Source organism: Cannabis sativa, chromosome 1, assembly GCF_029168945.1.
Source record: "Cannabis sativa cultivar Pink pepper isolate KNU-18-1 chromosome 1, ASM2916894v1, whole genome shotgun sequence".
Lineage (NCBI taxonomy): Eukaryota > Viridiplantae > Streptophyta > Magnoliopsida > Rosales > Cannabaceae > Cannabis > Cannabis sativa.
In genome coordinates, this window is record NC_083601.1 from 9,430,659 (window position 1) to 9,453,934 (window position 23,276).

Consider the following 23,276-nt stretch of genomic DNA (forward strand, 5'->3'; position numbering starts at 1 on the left):
GTCAAGTGTGTACTACGGTTATGATAGCTCCTCAACTAGCCTCGAAACCGTATAATGCAGGAATTGAGTTCGTGATCAGGAAATTACATAATGTAACACTCCAATCTGATCTGTTGGAGAGAATCAGAAAGGCACAACTGGAAGATCACGAGCTAGTTAAAGTTCGAGATGAAGTGGTAAATGGCTCGGCCTAGAGGTTTTACAGTCTCGAGCAGTGGAATGTTGCTATATAAAGCTCGAGTCTGTGTTCCTGGTGTTGATGAGCTTAAGAAAGAAATACTGGATGAAGCTCGTACCACACCTTATTCGTTGCATCCGGGAACCACCAAAATGTATTAGGATTTGAAACCCTATTTTTGGTGATATGGGATGAAAGGAGATGTGGTGGACTACGTGTTCAAATGTTTAACCTGCCAGCAGATTAAAGCGTAACATCGTAGGCTCGGCAGGGTTATTGCAACCTTTAGTCCTTCCAGAATGGAAGTGGGAGGACATTGCAATGGATTTCGTAACTGGTTTATCTAGAACTACGGGGATGTATGATTCAGTATGGGTCATCGTGGAAAGATTCACAAATTCAGCTCACTTTCTACCAGTGAAAGTTGCATATTCAGTGGATCAATACACTGATTGTATGTGAAGGAGATAGTTTGTCTCCATGGAGCCCCTAAATCTATTGTGTCAGATAGGGATCCAAAGTTTACATCGAAGTTTTGGGTGAGTCTTCAGAAGGCTATGGGTACCAAGTTAAAGTTTAGTACAGCCTTTCACCCTCAGACTGATGGTCAATCAGAAAGAACTATTCAGATTTTAGAAGACCTATTGCGAGCCTGTGTCATGGACTTTGAGGGTTCATGGAGTAAGTACTTGCCTTTAATTGAATTCTCCTACAACAACAGCTACCAAAGTACAATAGAGATGGCTCCCTATGAGATGTTATATGGTAGAAAATGTCGTTCTCCTATTCATTGGGACGAGACAGGAGAAAGGAAGTACCTGGGTCCTGAGTTAGTGCAGAGGACCAGTGAAGCTATTGATAAGATCAAGGCTCGGATGCTTGCTTCTCAAAGCAGGCAGAATAGTTATGCTGATCCGAAACGCAGAGATGTTACATTTCAGTGTGGGAACATGTTTTCCTGCGGATTTCACCAATGAAGGGTATTAGGCGCTTCGGGAAGAAGGGTAAGTTAAACCCTAGGTTCATTGGGCCATTTCGTATACTCGAGGCTCGGGCAGTAGCATATCGGCTAGCAGCGTTATTGGCTGTTCATGACGTATTTCACATATCTATGTTGAGGAAATACGTATCAGACCCGACTCATGTCTTGAGTTATGAAGCCCTTGAACTGTAACCAGATTTATTCTATGAGGAGCAACCTGTACAGATTTTGGATAAAAGGAAAAAGTTCTTCGGAACAAGATTATTGCACTGGTTAAGGTGCTCTGGAGGAACAGTAAGGTGGAAGAAGCCACCTGGGAGTTGGAGTCGGATATGAGGACTCAGCATCCAGAGCTATTCAGATTAGATTTCGGGGACGAAATCCTATTAACGGGGGGATAATTGTAATGACCGCTCTAGTTTTTGGATTAGTAAAGGCAATTAGCACTAATTTTTATTATTTTACTATTATTTGTGAATTGATTTATTTGTGGACCCCAATATTTAGAAATAAATATTAGAGTTATAATTTCTCAATTCCGGAGATTTTATTAAACTCTAGGGGTATTATCTAGCTTATATGTGTAATATGTTATTTTTGTAAATTTTGCTTGGCGACAACGGAAAATGCGATGGATGGCTAGATTGATCACATGGGTAAGTTTAGAACCTTATTTCTTGGTGGGAAACATTTTAAAGGAAATAATTATCGGGATTGAGCGGGGTTATGGAATTTGACCATTTTACCCCTAGCTTTTGGTTTATCCTAGTTTTATGTGTAAGGGCATTTTGGTCATTTATTAAAATGGTTAATGTGGGATAGGTGGCAGCCTTGGGTGATGACACCTACTTTATTTTCAGCCTAATTGAATGAAGAAGGACTTTACTTTGGAGGAAATTAAACTAAGAAAAGAAAAATTAAATTAGAGGAAATATCACTTCTCTTTTCTCTCTCTTGATGTTCGGCCCTCCCAAACTAGAAGGAAAACCCAGCCAACTCTTCATTTTTTATTGTGTTTTCAGCCAAGGATTCAAAGGAAAACATTCAAGGTAAACCCTAGCTCCTTTCCTTTTAAGTTTATGAAGTTGTATTTTAGTTTTAAGAGGTGACTTTGGGTTATGGGAGCTGTTAAGGTTTGATGTTTGTTTAGTTCGAATTCTAAGGTTAGTATGAGTTAATTTTAGTGCATAGCAGCTGGTGTAGTGATTGATTGTAAGTTTTATGCAACTTTGAGCTTTGAATTCAAAGCTTTGGGCTTTAATGGCAACTTGGGTTTTGATGGCTTGTTCTGTGAATTACTGGTTGGAAATTATTGTTTATGCCCTAATTAGGTACTCTGAAAGGTTTCATTGCATTTGGTGGAAGATTGGGCATTGAATGAAAGGTTTTGGGATTACTGGTGCAAACCGGCAAACCGGTTTGCCATGCCCCAAAAACCGGTTTGCCGGTTTTGGCAGGGTTCCCCGGGCCTTTCATTTTCTCAATTTTTGCCATTTCGATGCCTCGGTTGGGTGTTTCCCCATTTCCAGAGTTAGAATAACCCATTAAGAGTATAGCGGAACCTAGGGTTTTGGTTTTGGGTTTCCCGGGATTAGGGTTTTGAATCATGTAACTTACCCGGTTTCAAAATGTGATTAGGGCATCCATCTAGCACGAGATTTCCATTCAGGTCGGCCAGCACGTTTGAATTCGGAAAACAGGTAAGAACTGAATATAACGTGTGATATAAATATCTGGGTGTATGTATATGTATGATATATATATGCATGCTGTGTGTATCCTTGTATATATTTGGGTGATATCATAGCGACACAACCATTGTGTCGGTTCAGCAGTACAGGCATCGTACTGGTTAAGAGTGTTATTCACCCTGGAAAGTATGTTTTGGTACTATCATAGCGACACAATCATTGTGTCGGTTCAGCAGTACAGGCATCGTACTGGTTAAGAGTGATATCATGGCCAATCATACTTTTGGATGCTATTGGCGCTATCATAGCGGCACAAACATAGTGCCGATCCTACAGCACGATTATAGTGCTAGTAGGAGTGATATCATGGTCAGTAGCATAAGCAGTTAGAACGTTCTTGCTCATCTGTTAAGCCCTGTAGATAGGTGTATGGGCGCCTATTTACAGGTCGGAATTTATGTGATATGTTATATGCATTTCTTACTGAGTCTGTCGACTCACAGTTCTACTTTCATGTGTAGGTAAAGGAAAGGCGAAGGCTGAACAGGAGTGAACCTGAGCTCGGGTGAGATTGTACATGTCAAAGCAGCGCGACCTGGAGTGTTCGGTCTCGGGACATCTGGGATTTTTATTTTGGTAGTCGCTGTGCGACCTGTAATAAATGTATATTTTGAAAAGTTAATTTTACAAAGTTAAAATCGGGATCCCGGCACTTGTAAATATTTTATTATATTACAAAGTTTAATATTTAATGCAAAAGTTTTTATTTGACACGTTTTTCGAGAAACTTCTTTGATTAGCAAAGATTGCACAATTATTGAAAAAGCACTGTAGCGTGCCTTAGCATTAGGGCGTTACAAGTATTATCTCAACTAGTGAGGGGACCATGGGACTACATAACTGAGCTTTCAATAAGTAGATCTAGAATTACCAAGTAAATTCTCTAACTTAATAATTCTGTCTTGCGCCACTATAGATTTGGAATTGAATACACTCTCAATTATATAGAACGCTCTTTATGTACCACGATATAGATACGTTATGATTATCCATTGTTACAATCCTAATAGTCAAAGATCCTCTATAGATGATCTACACTGAATAGGGACAAATCATCGTTTCACAATTCTAAATACTAATAGAAGCTATCGATTCCATATCTATGATTAGCGCTCCCACTCAATTAAACTACCATGTTCCCAAGATGTAAATATCTGCCAAAACTATTTGTTAGCTTCCACGAACAACTTAAGGAACATATATAATACAACTAAGTTGAACCTAGCCATATTAGGATTAAGATCCATAGACCTAAGATCAACCATTGATATTGACTTAGAAAGATATAACGGTAAGTTTATGATATCTTATCAAGTTCAATATCGGTCCCTTCCAATGTATACTCTATATCCGATACTGGTAAACTTTGCCAATGCCCCGGAAAGGACATAACACTTATCCAAGGTGTAAGTATACCTTATCGCTGATTATCATGTCAGTCTAAATCCAGCGAACTAACAAATCATGAGAATTAAACTTTTAAACATATAATCACGATTATATTCCACTATGCTGACGACACTATAATCATGAACAAATTTATTTATTTATATATGTTCTGCACTTAATAGAATTTATACATTAAACATAATCACGAAATAAATTATGTGAACCATGCATATAAAAGCGATTTCTGATCTTATATTAATTAGTAAATTTGATTATATTGAAATGGGTTTTATTTAAAGCACAAAACCGAACAACAATCTTCTTATAGGATCAAACTCTCGCAGTCTAGCTTGGCTGGAACATGTACAATCCACCGTCAAGCTCTCCAACTCGTGGCTGACCTGACACTGCTTTACCCTTGCTTGCACATTAGAGCACCTGTGAGCCAAGGCACAGCAAGTAAGCATAATCAAACCCAAATATAACATATAACATACATATCACATTCAATACGCCACTAAGTAGATGACTGTGCCACCACACTAATATAATACACACTGCATTTATGATGATGCCACCACATCTTAAGTCTATCTTGTATAGACACCACGTGTTATGCTCACACACATATTTACTATATAAGGCCTTATTAGGATGATTCGAAAAAGTAAGATTTCTACAAAGTTCGTAATGAAGAATGATTTTAGAAGAGAAATGAAGAAGTCAACTTTAGTTTAAACTTTCAAAGACAATTTATTAAGTTTTATTGTTTTATATTTTAGTAGCACACTTAATATATATTTTATTTAAATAATTTATTTTGAACAATTATGTTTTTATAATAAATTTTTTTAATTTCAAAATTTTGTGTGCAAAGTAAACTAAAGACTTCAATGTTCATAGTATAATTCTAAAATCAAGTTTAAATATATTTAATTATTTATTTTTACTAAATAATAAATAAGTAACTATTTATTATAGTAACTTATCGATGTTTCTACAATTAAGTTTATAATTAATTAAAAATATATTTTTGATTCTATATATTACTAAACTTAAGATTTAAATGAGATTTAATTGGAAGATTTGAATTACTATTCAAATATATGCATGGATATAAAATTCTATTCTATTCATGTATAATAAAAGGTTCATTAAAAAATCATTAGTAGATACATAAATATTCAATTAAAATAGTCTAATTGAATTAACTCACATTTAAATATTCATTAGTTGAATCTATTTAAATCGATATGAAATATAATTTAAATAAATTTAAAGTTTTTTCATGGATGTGGTTGGACTACATCGAGATTAGAAATAATTAATAGAAAGTGTTCAAACAATTAAATCTCAATAAATATAACAATTAAAAGGAGAATAATTTTGAAGAGTCAAAATTAAATTTTAATAGTCATAATCATTAATTAAATTCAGAAGTAATAAAGTATTTTAATGGGATTGTAGTACTTATTAAAAGAATATGATTTTAAAGAAAACCATTTTGTTCTTTATGGCAATAATTAATATTTTTAAATCAAATTATGATCTCTAGTAGAATTAAACTGTTTTCAATGAATGAGATTTATTGAAATACAAAATATACTAATAAAGGATTGAATCTCCAATTAATTTAAATTAGTGATTGTTATGACATATAGAACATCAAAGCCTGATGAGAAACAAATTAATAGAAAAGTTACTACTTTCTAATTTTGAACTTTAGAGTCAAAATATGATTATTGAATAATCATGCATTAATAGTCTCATCAAATATTCAATACACTAAGATGATACTGAATATAGAATTTTAATAAGTAAGAAACTTTAACCTTATTAAAATGATATTGATTACTATAATCAATAAGGGTATATGAATTAGTTCAGACAAATTATTATATTTAGATTTAAATTTTGATGAGATTGAATTCAAATAATATAATAAAGTAGTAATTATTAGATATTATATATTCTTAGAGAATACAGTAATTGATATCTGTAATAATTAATTGCTAATAAATAGTATTACTAAATATAGATTTAATAATACAAATATGGAAATTGGGAATGTCATTAAAAGACTGAATAAATAATTTAATAGATATTCAACATATGAGATACAAAAATTTTGAATATCATAATTGTTGAATTGTTAAAAATTAGAGTACTTGTATAATGAGATTAAACAAGTAATAAATTTCAAATCATAAAACAGTCTTAATTAAAATGATCAAAGACAGTGGGCAAATGAAGAACTATTTTAATTGAGTGGGGGTATTAAGTATGCTGGGAGTATATTTAAAAGGCCATTCAAGAGATAAATCTATTTTGAAAAAGTTATTAGAATTCAAGATTAAAAGAAATAATTGATTGAAGAATAGACACATTATAGTATCATTTGAAAAGTGAGAAATAAATATTCTTATTAATTATGTAATTTTAAATAAAAGAATCACTTAAATGTGACAAGGATGAGAAATAAAATCGATCATTCCAAACATCCGACTTGATTAACTATGAGATCTATTGAGTTCATTAATTATCTTAATTAATAGAATCAATTAGATGTGACTAATAGAGGGTTCTAGATTAATCAATTTCAAAACTTAGTTTTGAATAGACATATATTTAGTATTGAGAATATATATTAAATGATTAATCAAACAAAATGAACCTGAAGAAAATAAAAGAATGAATATACTAAATATACTAGAATTAAATTCTACATATTTATCCAATAATGATGTGATGGTCTTTGGGATCTAAAACTGTATTATGTAGAGGGTCTCGTTATTATGACTTAGCCTGAACAATCGAATGAGATACAATGTCTATAAGAGTTATAGAATAAGCTGCACTTACTTTTAGTGAAAGTGGGAGATTATTGAGATTTATGCCCTAAAAGTAAGTAACTAATAAATAATATATTAGAGAATATATGAAATACAATTATGAGATAAATGATATATTAATTATAAGAGTATAATTATTAAATATCTAATAATTCCTTATTCATATGGAGAATGTATAATCTTGTAAGGATGTACATGAGAATTAAGATTATACAATATGAATAAAGTAAGTCAGTAGTGTATTAAAGTAATAGAAAACTTTAATATGGAACTTCTAAGTACAGTTTACTATACACTATACTTCTAGTGTGTGTGATTTTAATTCGGATCACATATATAGATGGACATGTAGTAAAGATATAGTGTATAATTAGATTATTCATGACTGGACCGATATGTAATAAATATATTTCATTAACTTATTGTTTACCATGATAGAGTTATTCATATCGCAATAATGATCATTAGTAGATCCGCCTGAATCCTGAGTATACATGAACTCCTATTTGTGTTCATTGAGTTCTTTAATTCACTCATTAAAGTTTCTCAAAGAATATGATTCTTAAAATTTCTACTTTAGGAGCTTAATAACATGAGTGGCTATGAACATGTTATACAAAAGTGGAATCTAAGCTGTTTTAATGAATCGAATATTAGTTCTCCTATAGTGTTAATTATGAGAGTACTAATAGTTGGATCCAAATCTATAATAAGTCATAGATTAACTATTCAAATTGAATCAATGGTACATAAGAAATAAAGAAATAATTAGAAGGGTAAAACAGTATTTTGACCAACTCTAATTTTGAACTAATAGTTAGAGGGCGAACTACTTATATTGATTACATTAATGGACTACAAGTAAGAATTTTGTAAATATAATTATATATTATCAAAGAGTGTAATTCTATATTTATAGTGGAGTAATAACAGAATTAATAAACTGGATTATTCTATTAATGAGATCGATAATAATTTATTAGAGCTTCAAAATATAGGTCCATTGTCCTGAGTCGCCTTTATACAACACTATACAGCGGATGCTTTTATTTGATGAATGAATTTCGAGTGAAAATTAATTTCTATGAGAAATAAATTCTTAAGGGAAAAATAGTAATTCGTGAAATTATTATTTTGATTAATTATGGCAATTATGAATTGTATATTTAATAGTATTTAACTATTTAGTTTTATTAGATAAAACTATCTTATTTAATTAAATATAATATTATTATTAAATAATATTAAAGAGGAAAATATATTATTTTAAAGAAAATAATATTTATTTCAATCCTTGTGAAATAAGACATTAATGAGAATTAATCACTTATTATTTATTGGCAGAATAAATAATCAATCTCATTAATGGCAAAATTAAAAAATTAATTTTGGATCTTAAAATATGGCCCACACGTGTAGGCCAAATCTACACGTGTAGGGTGACATATAAATGCCTATGATTAAATTAGTTCTAGAATAATTATCTTTTTTACCCCCTGTACTTATGACACTATACTATTATGCCCCTTAATCTATTCAGCTTGTTACAAATAGTCCTTGTATAATTTTATATGCATACATTTAGTCCTTCTGTTTATTTTGTTTAAAAATACTGTTTGTATTGATGATGTGGTATTATAACAAAGGATAGAGTAGTAATTTCATCTCTTTTTAGAGGGAAAATTGACTATGAGGTGGCATAATAACTGACAATGAAAGATGATTAAAAAATGATTTCATAACCTTTTAAAAAAAAATTTAGAAAAATAATTTTATTAAAATAATTCCAATCGTTTTTTAGCAGTTCAAATTAGAAAAAGGTGTAAAATTAGGATTCTACAGTATTTGAAGAGATGGATATCACTAGAAAGAACATGGGATTTTTGGAAAATTAAGGTAATGATATTCTATTTTTTGGGATGTTATTTTTCATTTTTTTTTTCCTGTGATTGTAATTTTTATGACTTGTAATTTATTTTCCTAATGGTATATAATTTTTCAACTACTATCTATGTATAATGCCACATTATTAATTTAATAGTCAACTTTAATCAATTTTAACAGAATTAGATAGAAGGATTATACTATTCCAACTGATATATTTTAGGGGGTATTTTTAACTACACTTATAAATTAAGGGGCATCATAGTATAGTGTCATAAGTACAGGGACTAAAAAAGCTAATTATTCTTAGTTCTATTATGTGATTAGTTAAAATAATTTAGATTAAATTAAGCTAATTATCTTTTAGTTATCAATTAAATAAATTATTGGATAATTATTTAATTAAAAGATAATAATTAAAATAAAAGATCTAACTGATATTTGTTATTCAGTTATTTAGATTCTAATTCAAATTAAATTAGATATTTACTTTTATTTTAAATAATGAATTAAAATGGTTTATTTATATTACTATTTATAGGATATATAGTATCATTAATTTACAGACAATCAGAAGTCTAAAAACAGAAAGTAAGCAATTGAAAGTAGAAAAATTAGGAATTGATTTTCTCACTCCTACTCTCTCATGCCTACCTCTCTCTCTCTCTCTCTCTCTCTCTCTCTCTCTCTCTCTCTCTCTCTCTCTCTCTCTCTCTCTCTCTCTCTCTCTCTCTCTCTCTCTCTCTCTCTCTCTCTCTCTCTCTCTCTCTCTCTCTCTCTCTCACACACACACCCACACCTATTCAGGTGTTTGTGAAATTAAAACCATGTCTCAATTAAAGTGTCTCATGATATGAGTACATGTTGTAATACCTAAATTTGTCTATCCAATTAAGAACTAATACCTCACTCTATTCTTGAGTGTTAAGATTGGCTTGGAAGATTAAGGTATGAATTCTTCAACAAAGTTCTTGGACTTGATGTTCGATAATTATACAAAAAAAAGGATACCCTGATATGCTTCAAAGAGGTATAATATTTCTTTCAATAGTTTAGATTTAATCTATATATTTTTGTTGAGATCTTTTGGCTTATGGTTCATATTGGATTAAAACTATTTTTATCAAATTTCACTTTTTCTTTTATAACTCTGATATGGACCATGTACTTAGTAGCATGTGTTTTGAAGGTTTTATTAAGGTTGTTCAAGAGGTGATATCTGCAGTATGCATGTGTAATTTTTGTGTATATTTATATTGCTGCTTTGATGAGGCTCTTATTTCTGTCTGAAATTAGATATTACTTTTCTCTGACGCCATATGCTTCTTTTAATTTTTTGAAAAACTATTTCCAAGATTTGTTATTTTTGAAATCGGCGACACAAAATGCAAGTAAAAAATATGTATCCTACTGTATCTTGTATGCATCCAGATAGCAATGTTTCTCCGTAAGCTACTTTCATCGACCACTATTATTGGCCTGCATTTTTTCCACCCTTTTATTGAAGCATCCAATTCTATAAAAACAAATATCAAAATATTGTCTTTTGTTGTTTTTAAATTCATAACTGATCCATGGTTGTTTTTTTGCAGCATGTGCAAGAAACTTGGTATCAGGTTGTATGATTCAATTGTATTTCCTCTTAAGTCATTTACAACATGCTCCTTACTTCTCAAAGCCTTCATGTAGTTCATCTTTGATTCTGTACTTGTATTTCAATTCTCTTTTGATATCTAGTGGTGTTGCTTTTGTCTTAATGTTCAGAAACTTGGGTTTGATGCATTCTCCTATAAATTTTATTGTTCCTTGTCTTTGGTCTTCATATCTAATATTTATTGGGTAGGTGTGGATGTTCGAGAACCTCCTAATTATGAATGTATTTATTGGCCCATTTTTTAATGCTCGTAGAGACCAATTACAGCTTTCATAAACACACTTCAAAGTGTATTCTTGAGAGCATGACCTCCATACCTTGAATTAGAAGTTGTTTTTGATTGCGTAGTAGTTCAGGACCATCTTGTGTGTTTCTTTATCCTTGCATTCTTGTCCTTTTGCAACTTCATGGTGGAATTTATCTGCTATGAGTTTTGCGTTGTTCTTAAGCATTCCCACATTTTGTTGAACTTGTTTTGTTCTTGATTCGAATATACGTATTGCAGCAACTTTTGTGTTGTTGTTTAGTGTGTTGACGCACAATGGATATACGGTGAAATTAGTTTCTTTAATCTTTAGTTGCAAGTAAAAGAAGAGGCTCGCATCGTTGAGTATTTTAATCGGTGGTATTCCATCTTTTGCTTGGTACTGGATTTGCAGGGTTATTTTTGTGGGTTCGCACGCCAATGAAGATAGGAGAATCTGTACAAATTGTTCATTGTTCATACTTGCAATCTTTTAGTAAGAATTCTCTACTAGCCTCATAATTGACATAATTTTTTCCTTCTTGCCAGTACCTATTGCTCTTCAAGAGAGCTGGTAGAGATTCCATGTCCTATAATATTTTGAAAGTATTTCAACAATTCAACATTATAACATACACAAAATAATAATAAAAACACTGTAAAAAAACCATCCACAGTAGTTCTTTTCGTTATGGTAGTCCAGCTTTTATTTTGGTGCCCAATTATTATGTATATTTTTAATTTCGAATACACTATAGTTAATTAACCAAGAAAAACCCTAAAACTACATTGAATCTGTTAAAATTTAAAGGGAATTATCAATAAATCTTTTCAATAATATTGTATATGAATCTATAATTTATTCCATCACACATATATATAAATCAAATTTGAAAAACTGCAAATCGTTTTTGTAATCGATTTCGAGATTAATGTATGAGAATCATTTATATTTTTAAATTTAAAAGAATTTGTGTGGGTTTGAGCTTCTTACCTTTTTGATTCGTTGAATTCTAGTATTGATGAAGCTTTAGGATTTTGTTTTGACGTCGATTTTAATGTTTTTGCATTATCTTGCTGGAATTAATAGTTACTTTACGGTTGTTCTAGTATTACTCTGGTTTATCCCACGGTAAGTCTTGAGAACGAATCCTTCCTCTTCGTTTTAGCCTCTGTACAGTATAAAAGATAGAATTTAAGCTTAGGACAGTATTTTTCGTAATTTTACCCCCTAATTTTTGGGATAAGTTGAGGAATATCTCCTTTTTGTATCCATTAATTAAAAACACTCTCAAATTATATTTTATTAAAATGTATCCACTTTTGTGAGTGGATTGCCCAATATACACTGACCTTGTACTTAAGTCTAACACATAATTTACATCAACTTAAGAAGTATAATAGAGACATCATCTATAAAAGTGAGTATATTTTAAAGAATATAGAAATAAAGGTAAAAATTAAAACATGTAAAATAAAATGAGTATACAATCTAATTTTTTTCGAGATAAGTTGAAAAATACCACTTTTATTAATCAATTAATAAAATCTACCTCTAATTTTATATTTAATTGAAACATACCTCTTTTTGTATGTATTGTACCCAAAATACACTGACATAAGAGAGTCACATGGAGAGTAGTTTGAAGTGACATGGGCAAAATTAGTACAATGTTTAAAAAAAAAATAGGTGAAAATGATACTTTAAAAAAGAAGGTAAAAATAAAAAAAATAGAAAAAAAAAAAAGACAATTGGAATAATTACATAAGGCACTATTTTTTGTAAAATATTTACAATTTTACGTTCAAAGAATGTTTTTTTTTATATTTTTACGGTTTTACAAAAAATAACACGAAAACAACATAAAATCAACAAGAAAACAACATAAAATCAACATAAAAGTAACATCAAAATAACAACAAAAAATAACATACATGTAACAAAAAATTAACAGCAAATGAACAAAATTTCAACATAAAAAGACCGTATTTTATGTAAATAAAATCAAAAAAATCGTAAAAATGTTTAAAATTCCGTGAAACCGTATTTTTGTTGTTTTTTTAGTTGTTTTTTTTATTGTTTTTTTACATTTGTAAAATTAACCCTATAAAAAAGGTATAGATTGTAATTTCCTCTTTTTTTTTGGGAAATTTTCATGGGCCACCTTATTTTGGCAATTATTTTCAAAAATAACGTTGTTTTTGTTATGTTAAGTTTTTGTATATATAATTGCCCTTTTTTTGGTAATTTTCTATTTTTAGGATTAACAGTTGTGTTTATGTTTGCAGGTAATCGTGGAGGAGATGATGACGTGTCACGTCATTTTGTGTGTAATACATTATTAACGTTATTTTTGTAAAAACTTACCTAATATAGTATATTCCTAAAAAAATCCCTTTTTTTTTTTTCTTCTTTTAACATATTACATAAGAGGCCCAATAGTCAATCGGGACCCAGTATTGGTCAATGGACTGGGCTTATTGGAGAAGTGCCTATAATTGGTTCAATAGAGGAAAGAGTACAGCGTTCAACCTCAAATCAAATCACAGAGAGCTGAACCTGAGTTGTCTCTCTCCCAAGTCCCGAGTCCAATAGAAAATGTCAGTGGTTTATTGTCACTTGTCAGATCTATCCACCGGAAATCGGAAATGAATTTACTAAGTTTCCGAATGAGTAAGGTATTTTCAATTCCTACATTATTGTGTTTTTCTTCTTTCTGATTCAATTTTCCCAGGAACCAAACGGACACGGCTATTGATTTGTAGGAATGATGCAGGCAGCTCGGGAATTACTCACTCCTCAACAATTAACTGAAAAGGTTTCATTTTGCATGATTGGCGTAATGGGTTTTCTTAGAGCTAGCTTGTTTGTTAAACATCGATGCCTGTGGTGGCTATGAGGGAGTACGTGTACGATTTTGTTCTTGCTTTCGGTCAAGCTCACGATCATTTTTCATCAATAATTTAAAGATTTGGGGGAAGTTTTGAAAACGCGCTTTTGGATTTTAGATTTACTTATAAAAAGCAAGTTTTTGACACTACATCTAATTTTTACAGTAGAACTAGTGAAATTTCACTTCATTTAGTTGCAAATCATTTGCTTTCAAAATAATCGGATAATTATGAAGATGAACAGAGGTCGGTTTTTGAAGACTTCGATCTCCTTCGTATGGTTGGTGGTGCTTTTTGGCTGCCTTTTTGTGGTTCTAATTTCTGTTCTTAGGCTTCCAGAGGTGTCAAATAGTAGAAAGGCAATTGGGTTGTATCATAATACAAAAACCAGAGAAAGTTTAGACTCTAGCTCTATTGGGAAATTTGGAGAGAAGATGATTGAAATGTTGCCTGAAGATCTTGCTTTCACTGTTTTTGTTCCTTCAGAGAAAGCTTTTGAACGAGATTTAAGGCTAAGGAAAAACGAAAGTCTAGTTGAGAAGATGAATGATGATACTTATGCTGTAATTTCTAGAGTTCTGGGATTCTCGGCAGTTCCAAGGACAATTATCACAGATGATGTATCTTCTGGTGAGGAGATTTTGTATGATTCTATATCTGGGTTTGTATTGTATATTTCCAAAGATGTGGATGGAATGTTAGTGGTTAACAGAGTTCGTTCTGAAAAAGTAGATATCAAAAGGAACAAAATTGTTGTACATGTAATGGATGGGGTTATCATGGATGCTGAATTTGAAGAATCAGTTCAGCCTGATGATGAGGATGAAGAGAAGTAAATGAAAAGGGCTAATACAAAATATGCAGTTCTTGTCTGAATCATTATAGATTCGGAAGCTGAACTTTTGTTTTTCTTTTAGTTAAGAATTTGGATATAGATGACAGAAATTATAAAATAGATTGTTTCTAATACATTTTGTCAATTGTTTATATTCAATAGTTTGGTTCAGTATCAATACCAATGGTTGCCATTTGGATGAGTACAATTATAAATGTAGAAAGAACATTTTTGTTTTAACAATTTGGCAAAATCCAATGACATATATGAAAGAATATCACATGTTCTAGGAGAGGAAATCATAGAGTTAAAATCAAACAAATATGCCCCATCTCTGTAACCATCCATCCAATTCAGACTGCAAAAATTATAACCTATTACACTACTGGGAAGATCAAATCATTGTAAAACTGCAGTCTGATGGAGACTTCTTCAATAAAATCCTTCGGCATTAAAATCTAGCTTCCTGCTGCAGATGGCACAGCAACAGGTTTCGAGTCTTCAGCTTTTTCGTGCTCCTTGTTAAGCATCTGAAATTTGCCAAAATTTTGTTATGAATGAGTAGAGGGCTTTGCTACAATAACGACAACAGCATAAAATACCCCTTTAGATTGTCAAAATAGTGTAACATACTAATAAAAATTTAATTGTTTAGCTGGACACCTAAATAGTACAAAACCAAGCCTGAAACACTAAATGGAATCCCAAAATTCTATATCAGTTCCAATACATCTAGTTTAGTCTAGTTATCTGGCAGGTTTAATGATGAACTAAAACAGTTTCCTACCAATTCTCTTTAAATATTTTTAATTTTGATTTTGAGATCTAAACTTTTTGGGCTTAAATAAATTCGGTTAACAGGTTTTAGTATTTATCAGAATTATGTCAGCCTAGGCTAATACTGAACCCACCTAAGACCTCAACTGAAATAAGAATTCAAGTTAGCAAAGTAGTTTTTGTTTTCTTGGTATAATTATCAACAAAATGTTAACTGGATAAAAGAATACATTATATTTAATGTTTTATTTATTGGTTTCCATGAAAGTGCATCACCTTGTTGTTGATCAAGTTGTGGAGAGCAATCACACTCCGGATGAGGGAAGAAAGATAAATAACCAACATCATGTCATTAGTTTTCACTGCATCAAGTCAAGAACATGAGATATCAGAATACTAAGACAAAACTAATAAACAAATATTACCAGCACAGCCAATCAACAAAAACTATGTCATAGACAAAATTACCTGCAAAGGACTTAATCAACTCTGAAACGTTGAGATTTGGAAGAAGATTAAACACATCCTGCCAGGATTTAATCAAGGAGAAAAGTCACTACAAAAGGGAAAAATATTCCTAGCAACAAAAAAAGGGAAATGACAAGGTAGTTTCCATGTATAATGAAATATGACACACATAACAAGATGGAAAATTACGCATAAGAGAATGACAGTCAAAAATTTCTCAACAGGCCACCTGACCAATTTTCATATGTTATCTTACTTTTATTTCACTAAAATATATGAAGCATGTATAGGCATGTAGTAGGTCAATGTTCTGAATATGAGAATCACAACTCCCAAACTTTAGTCTATTGTACAATACAATTTCTAAAATGCAGTTTGAAAAACAAGATGTCTCTTTAACAACTTTGATTAGCCACCTTATAATGGCATGCCTGTATGCTCAATCATTTACATGAAGCCAGTTCTCAATTGAAATAAATCAATAATCTCTCTCACCTAGCCTTGTAATATTTGAGCAACAAAAACTATAACAATTTCTATGTAAGTACCTAAGAGAGACTTGAACCTCCTCAAACCACGTAGGACCAAACCTCAAACCATTTGAGCTACTCCACTAGAGTGAGCTAGCCCTCAATTTTTATGGAAGGTGATAAAATTATAATGTACCAGACAAAGAAAAAAGAAAAAAGAAAAGAAAAAAAGCAGTTGTACCTGTAGGTGATACAAAATTTCATGGTTTAATGGGAGTTTCTCCTCAATTACAAGGTCAAGATAACCTCGTATCTCCCGAAGTCGTGAATCCAGACCTTTCAAGGCAGTAAGTTTTCCAGTAACCTGCACAAGACAAAAGAAGCCTAAGTTTTGAGCTGTGGACAATAATAGTAAGTCAGAAATAGAGCAAAAAAGAGGTGACAGAAAAAAGGCCAAGAAAAAAGTGCTGCACAGGAAATGAAAACAAAAACCAAACCTCCGTAGCAAGGGTGCTGATAGTTGTATCCTTTACATCTCTTAGCAAGTGTTCCACCCCTGTCAAAGGGAAAATAATATGTAAACAAAGAGACCATAATAACAAACTCATATTAAGACACGCTTTGCCACTGCACCAACATGAATCCATGAAATAAAAGTCACTTTCACAAGAAGAAATGAACGTTAATGGAAGCAAATTTTGACTACTAAGAAGTCAACAGCATACCAATTTCCTCGACTTCATGGGCAGCAATTTCTGAAAGCACGTGGACGAACACCTTCTGGCTTTTCTGGGTGGCATTCTGTAACTCTAAAAAGTTAGTCTCCTTGTTGTAGCATCTATGATTTAAGGAATAAGGTGTGCTCTATAATACAAAAAAGATTAGCTGAAAGAACTTGTTCACCTACCTCTTTAACCTCTTCAACAGCGCAGTAAGCTTTTGTGGGAATTCCCAGTTCCTTAGGTTGTACATCAATTATGACAAGAACAGGATTAGGAACATAGCTGTAACATCAAAGTGAACAATAATATAATTGATTAGCGCCAAGAAAACATACTCTATGTACTGGAATAAAAGTTATCATCTTATTTTCTTACTCGTTAAATAATCCATGAATATCTAGATCGTTTTCCCGCAATTTTGGACCAGTGCTGTACCACCCAACAACATGCTCCTTAGCTGAAGATACAAATAAAGAAGGCATTGATCAATTTTATCAAAAAAAAAAAAAACAAGGATATGTTGGAATGACATATTATCGAACAAATACCATTTATCCGCTTGAACATGGAAAACATTGCCTCATGGTAGTTATGATCAAGAAACCATATGCTTGGGTCCTTATCATCTTCTTCAAAAGGAACTGTTAATCAAAGTTTCGTAAGTCCAAATAAATTCATGAAAGCAAAAGCTAACACTTACAATTTTTATTCACATAGCCCAGACACATTCTAGAGCTTGATCAATCAAACAACTTCGTTAGCAAAACATACTTATACATGATCACTTATGTTGCCATTTTGGTGCACATTTATAAAGAGTCCTAGGTACTAATTTGTGAAGATGGAAATATTGATAAGAAAAAAAGCATACGATTGTAAAACAAATCACATTAAATATATGTACCTGAGTTGAAGAGAAAAACATAAACACACAGACGTATGCAAATTTTTTGGTTTAAAAGTATGATAAACACAAATACTTAACATTAAAATCATTTCTTCTTTCTCATTTTGAGAGTAATGCCACTCGTTCTTTTAAATCACTAGACTATAAAGTAGAAAAACGTTTAGTTCTAATACTTTCTAAGCATACCCGGATCTCTAATACTAAAATTTTCAACACACATTACTCTTCGAACGTTCTTATTTTTATGAAGTGAAGCTCAGCACTTTAAAATTCTCACATGTTAAACCTAATAACAAGAACGCATACACTGTAATTGAAACCCTAGAAAAGTAAAATAAGCAGAATTCGAATCTTCATAGCCCCAAAATCTATGAACACAGAAATTCAGATCCAAAAAAGAGAGCACGGAAAGTGTAAATACGAACTGGCATAGCTGTTGGTAACATCGACGGTGCCTTTGAAGGAACTTCCGAGCAAAACACCGACAACGCGCTTGCGGGTGTCCCTGGCGACCCTGTTGTAGTTGTCGACGATGCTAAGCAACACTAGAGGATGAACGATCACCTTCTCGATCGGTCGAGCTGAAATTTGCTGCGTCTTTATCACATCCATTTTCTTTTCCTTCCTTTCACTAGAAAAAATCCTAAATTTTCTCTCGAAAACAAAAAAAAAAAGGAAGTAATTCAGTTGATCCTGGGTCTGAGGTTTTCGCTTTGTTCAACTTTGCTTCTTCTCCAGGAAACCTCAGGGAGAGAGAGTGTGAAAACCAACCAAGGAACTTAAACGCCGTATTTTTCGTCGTTTTATTATTATCATCAGTCCTTATTCTGTCGTTTTATTATTTATTTTCAAAAAAAAAAAAATCAGTCCTTATTCTGTCGTTTTTGAGTATTGATGTCGTTCAACTTTTTTTTTCTTTCCTAGTTAATTTCGGATGCCATTTTTTTTTTGAATTAATCAGGAGTTTTATTAATTAAACTCAATCAAAACAATAGAACGCACTTCAGAGGAACAATCCTCCAACTGAAGCACACAACCTATAGAGAAACAAGAGTCTCTTGCCAAGCAATGAGCCAACTTGTTTGCAGATCGTTTAACAAAACATAACTCAACAAAAGATAAATTCAAAAGTAAATTCCTAACATCTTGAACAATAAGACCAAACTGTGAGGACATAAAAACTTTACTTTGGACTGCTTGGACACACATCAAACTATCCGTTTCTAACACTACATTGTCCCAGGAATGAGTCGCAATCCAACTCAACGCTTCTTTGATGCCTACGATCTCAGCAATTTCAGGTTGTACATACCCAACCTTTCCCTTCTTGAAAGCTTCTACCATGGTTCCATGATGATCTCGAGCTACACAGCCCATTCCAAACCGGCCCTCTTGTTCAAATAAAGCCCCATCAACATTAACCTTAATCTTGTTTAACACAGGTGCAATCCAACGTTCACAGTTTCGCCCCCCATCATTCAAATGAGACAACGAAAGCCCCTTCCTTTCCTGAGCAAATTTGTATTGATCAAGCAAGATTCTAGCTGATGTTACAATATTTGAAGCAAGCCAACTCTTCTTTTGCCAAACAAAGTCATTCCGTGCACGCCAAATAGCCCAACTCACCATCGTTGCTTCCTCCATTTCAACTTCGTGCCCCCTGGTGAAAATTCCCAACAACCAGTTGCTGAACGTTGCAGCCCAGCCTCGACGTCCACTATGCTGCGATGCCAAGCAGCCTTTGCAACCGAGCATTCCACCAACGCATGTTGAATAGTTTCAGTACTAGAGTTGCACAAATGACAGTCAGCATTGACAGGAACATAACGCTTTTAGAGTTGAAAACACGTTGGAAGCACACCCGAAGCAGCTCGCCATAAAAAATTACTGATCTTAGGAGGAATTTTTTAAGGACCAAAGCCGCTTCCAAAAATCAGTATTGGCCTCCCGGCACCAAGCACCCTTAGATTCTTGCAAGAACTTATATGCACTTTCAACCGAATAATTCCCACAAGTCTCAAGTCGCCAAATCCAACCATCATTAGCGGTCGAATCACTGAGCTGAATGGACAAAATAAAGTCCTGATCACGGGCAACAAACAGGTCCCTCACAACATCCTCATCCCACGCGCGATTACCAACTTGAAAGAGGCAGTTGACCGACTTATTCACAAGAGCAGGGTGCCGTGAGACAACATAGTTGTTTGAATTATGTGGAAGCCAAGGATCATTAAGAATGGATACATTTTCCCCATTAGCAATTGTTCTTTGAGCACAGGCGTGGATAAGATTTTTTGCTTCAAGAATACTACGCCAAATGAAACTAGGATTGTCTCCCAACCCAGCAGTAAACAGATTACCAGTAGCATAATATTTAGCCTTATAAAGCCTACTAACCAAAGAATCAGCATTAAACAAAAAACGCCAATATTGCTTCCCCAAAAGAGCCAAATTAAAATCTCTCAAGCTTCGAAATCCCAATCCCCCTGCATGTTTATGACGACACAACCGCTCCCAGCTCATCCAATTAATACCCTTACCACTACTTGAATCTGAGCGCCACCAGAACTTGGCCATAAGCCGCTCTAACTCCTTACAATTGTCTGACGGCAAGAGGAAAACATTCATAGCATAACTCGGCAAGACTTGAGCAATAGATTTCAACAATACCTCCTTTCCCGCACGAGATAAGATACGTCCTTCCCACCCTTGAATTCTCTTCCGAAGCTTATCCTTAAGAAAACCAAGGATAACATTCTTATTTCTACCAACCGAATACGGAAGACCCAAGTAATAGCCATTTTCATCGGCCTCATAAATTTCCAACATAGCACAAATAGAATCCCGCACCTCAATACCAGTATTATTGCTAAAAAACACAGAAGACTTAGAGAAATTGATTCTTTGCCCATTTTGGATGCCAATTATTTTCCAAACACCCGCTCCTTTTTTTTAAAAGAAAAACCACCATACAATTACATAGGGGTGGGCATCTGATTCAATCTATTTTTTTTTGGGAATTTTTACATGGTATACTGTATTTTACCATTTTATTACTTTTATACTACCACACGACAGAAATTACAAAAGTACTGTACAGTTATACTGTTTATAGTGCCACTTGTCATTTTGCATGCCCTATTAATTAATTTTTTTAAAAAATTGTTGATGTGATGTTCACGATCAAATCATGGCAGCTCACATTTTTTTTATAAAAGTAACAAATAAAATAAAAAAAAAAACTTAATATATTATATTTGTTTTATAATCACACGTTACCACACATTTCATCAATTCATATTTTTTTTTTCATCATCTTAAGTTATTCATCTTTCTCCCATGTTCTTCTTCTTCTTCATGTTCTTCTTTATTTTTTTTTTACAAATCCATACAGTTCTTTGGACGTTAGCCCTCGAGATGTGCTTGATGAGAGAGAGAGAGAGAGAGAGAGAGAGAGAGAGAGAGAGAGAGAGAGAGAGAGAGAGAGAGAGAGAGAGAGAGAGAGAGAGAGAGAGAGAGAGAGAGAGAGAGAGAGAGAGCAGTAGACAGAGAGCCTATCTGGTGAGAATATCTTCAAGAAGAACAATACAGAGGAAGAAGAAGAAGAACAGCAGACAACTCAAACTTTCTAAGTAAAAAAAAATCTCTTTTTTCTTTATTTATTTTTTCTAGAATGGCATAAATTTTACTTGGTTTTTGTTGTTTTTACTAATTATATTTTTGTTTTTTTTTTTTGGTTATAGTTAGCTCTGATTTTGTGAGTGGTTTGTATCGTTTGATGACTCTTATAGTTTATTTTGTTATTGTTTTATTATTATTTTAATGTTGTTTTACTGTTGTTTTCTTTCATTTTTTTAATCTCATTTTTTAAAATATTATTGTACTGCTCTATTTTTAATAGCAATAGGGAAATAATGAAATTTGTATGTAAGTTATTTTATTCAGTATTATATACTTCAATATATGTTCAGTTTTCTTTTGTTGTTCCATTATTGTTTTTTAATTGTTCTCCTTCTTTTCATTTTTGATGTCTCCTCCTGTATGTTCTCTTGTTGTGCCCCAACTTTCCACATTTGCTGCATTTGTTATGCTGTTTTTTTACCAGCCAGCTTCCATCCTCTTTTTTTTTTGGTCTCCTAGATTTCACCACTTTAATGGAAGGTAAGTCTATTACTGTCCATGATTCTTTTATTCTGGTTACCTCAAATAAATAGTTAGTTGTTGGTTTAACATGTGTAATTTAAAACCAACATTTATTAAACATAAGAAACAATACTGGAACAACCCAAAAACAACATTAGAAAAACCATGACAGCCCCAATATTAATGGTTTTAATGTTTCTGCTTCATCTCACCGGATTTAATGGTTGTTTTTCGGTTGTTTTGGTGTTACTGTGGTGGTTCTGTCTGTGGGTGTAGAAGATGGTGACCTCGTTTTTTATTTTCGGTGTTTATAGTATAAAAGAAAAAAAAAAGTCCCAAGGCAGTATAAAAGTTATTTTTGCCGTGTGGCAGTATTTTTGTAAAAATTAGGTCAAAATTCAGTATTTTTGTAAGTTTCACTTTTTTTTCCTCATCTGATCCAATCCAATTCAATTAGTAATTGGATATAAAAAATCATCATCCGATCCAATCCAATTGGATCTCAAAATCCAATCTAATCCGATTCAATTACTAATTGAATTGGATCGATTTTTTAATTGGATATCCAATTACACACCTAATTTTTAATATTAACTTAAAAATATAAAGATATATACGTAAAAACTAAATATCACCATTAATTTTTAAGTTTAATACTCCATAAAAATATCATTTTTACAAGCGTAATGTAACTAAGCATTTAAAATAACTAAAATAATAATATTTTCAAGTAATAAAATATAACAAAATATCATGAAAATAATACATAGAACAACCAAGTGTTACAAATTTCACAAAAAATAAAGTCACTAAAAATATAATTAATATATATTTTTTATTTTTTATTATATAAATATATATAAATGTAATTGGATTGGATCAATTTTTAATTGGATTTTGAGATTGACATCCAATAACCGATCCAATCCAATTAGAATCGAACTTTTAGCATCCAATCCAATTATAATTTGATATCTAATTTTTTTGTAATTAGATTAGATTGGATCAGTTCGGTTCGGTTCGGTTCAATTGGATTGGATTAAATGTTGCCCACTCGTACAATTACAAACCAACTAGAGGAGTGCTAAGGGAACTCTCTATCCCTTAAAATATCTTTATTAATTTTAA

General features: G+C 32.2%; 2 protein-coding genes across 3 annotated transcripts; one reads left to right on the forward strand and one right to left on the reverse strand.

The window, feature by feature from the left end:
- The first annotated feature begins 13,425 nt into the window (after positions 1-13,425).
- Positions 13,426-14,793, forward strand: LOC115705413 (uncharacterized). Of its 2 annotated transcripts, none has more exons than XM_030632746.2 (2): positions 13,426-13,613; positions 13,701-14,793. In XM_030632746.2, the coding sequence occupies exon 2, from the start codon at positions 14,057-14,059 to the stop codon at positions 14,660-14,662; it is 606 nt and encodes a 201-aa protein (XP_030488606.2). In that variant the 5' UTR covers positions 13,426-13,613; positions 13,701-14,056; the 3' UTR covers positions 14,663-14,793. The 2 variants fall into 2 exon arrangements, with proteins under 2 accessions (XP_030488606.2, XP_030488607.2); XM_030632747.2 differs by having other exon boundaries at positions 13,712-14,793.
- An 83-nt stretch (positions 14,794-14,876) lies between these two features.
- LOC115705412 (26S proteasome non-ATPase regulatory subunit 7 homolog A) lies at positions 14,877-18,817 on the reverse strand. Its single transcript, XM_030632745.2, has 10 exons — positions 18,431-18,817; positions 17,647-17,739; positions 17,474-17,555; positions 17,284-17,380; positions 17,102-17,177; positions 16,874-16,932; positions 16,618-16,740; positions 15,907-15,964; positions 15,715-15,800; positions 14,877-15,191 (listed from the first exon to the last, which is right to left on the reverse strand). Exons 1-10 carry the CDS (start codon positions 18,615-18,617, stop codon positions 15,120-15,122), a joined length of 933 nt encoding a protein of 310 aa, XP_030488605.1. The 5' UTR covers positions 18,618-18,817; the 3' UTR covers positions 14,877-15,119.
- Positions 18,818-23,276: the final 4,459 nt, after the last annotated feature.

What these genes read in the sequence shown, in the direction of transcription:
- LOC115705413 (XM_030632746.2), top strand. Translation starts at nt 14,057, where the DNA reads ATGAAGATGAACAGAGGTCGGTTTTTGAAGACTTCGATCTCCTTCGTA.
- LOC115705412 (XM_030632745.2), bottom strand. Translation starts at nt 18,617, where the DNA reads ATGGATGTGATAAAGACGCAGCAAATTTCAGCTCGACCGATCGAGAAG. An exon ending in TGTTACCAACAGCTATGCCA is followed by an intron (nt 17,740 to 18,430) that starts GTTCGTATTTAC and finishes TTTGATTAACAG; the next exon opens with TTCCTTTTGAAGAAGATGAT. An exon ending in CCATGAAGTCGAGGAAATTG is followed by an intron (nt 16,933 to 17,101) that starts GTATGCTGTTGA and finishes TCCCTTTGACAG; the next exon opens with GGGTGGAACACTTGCTAAGA.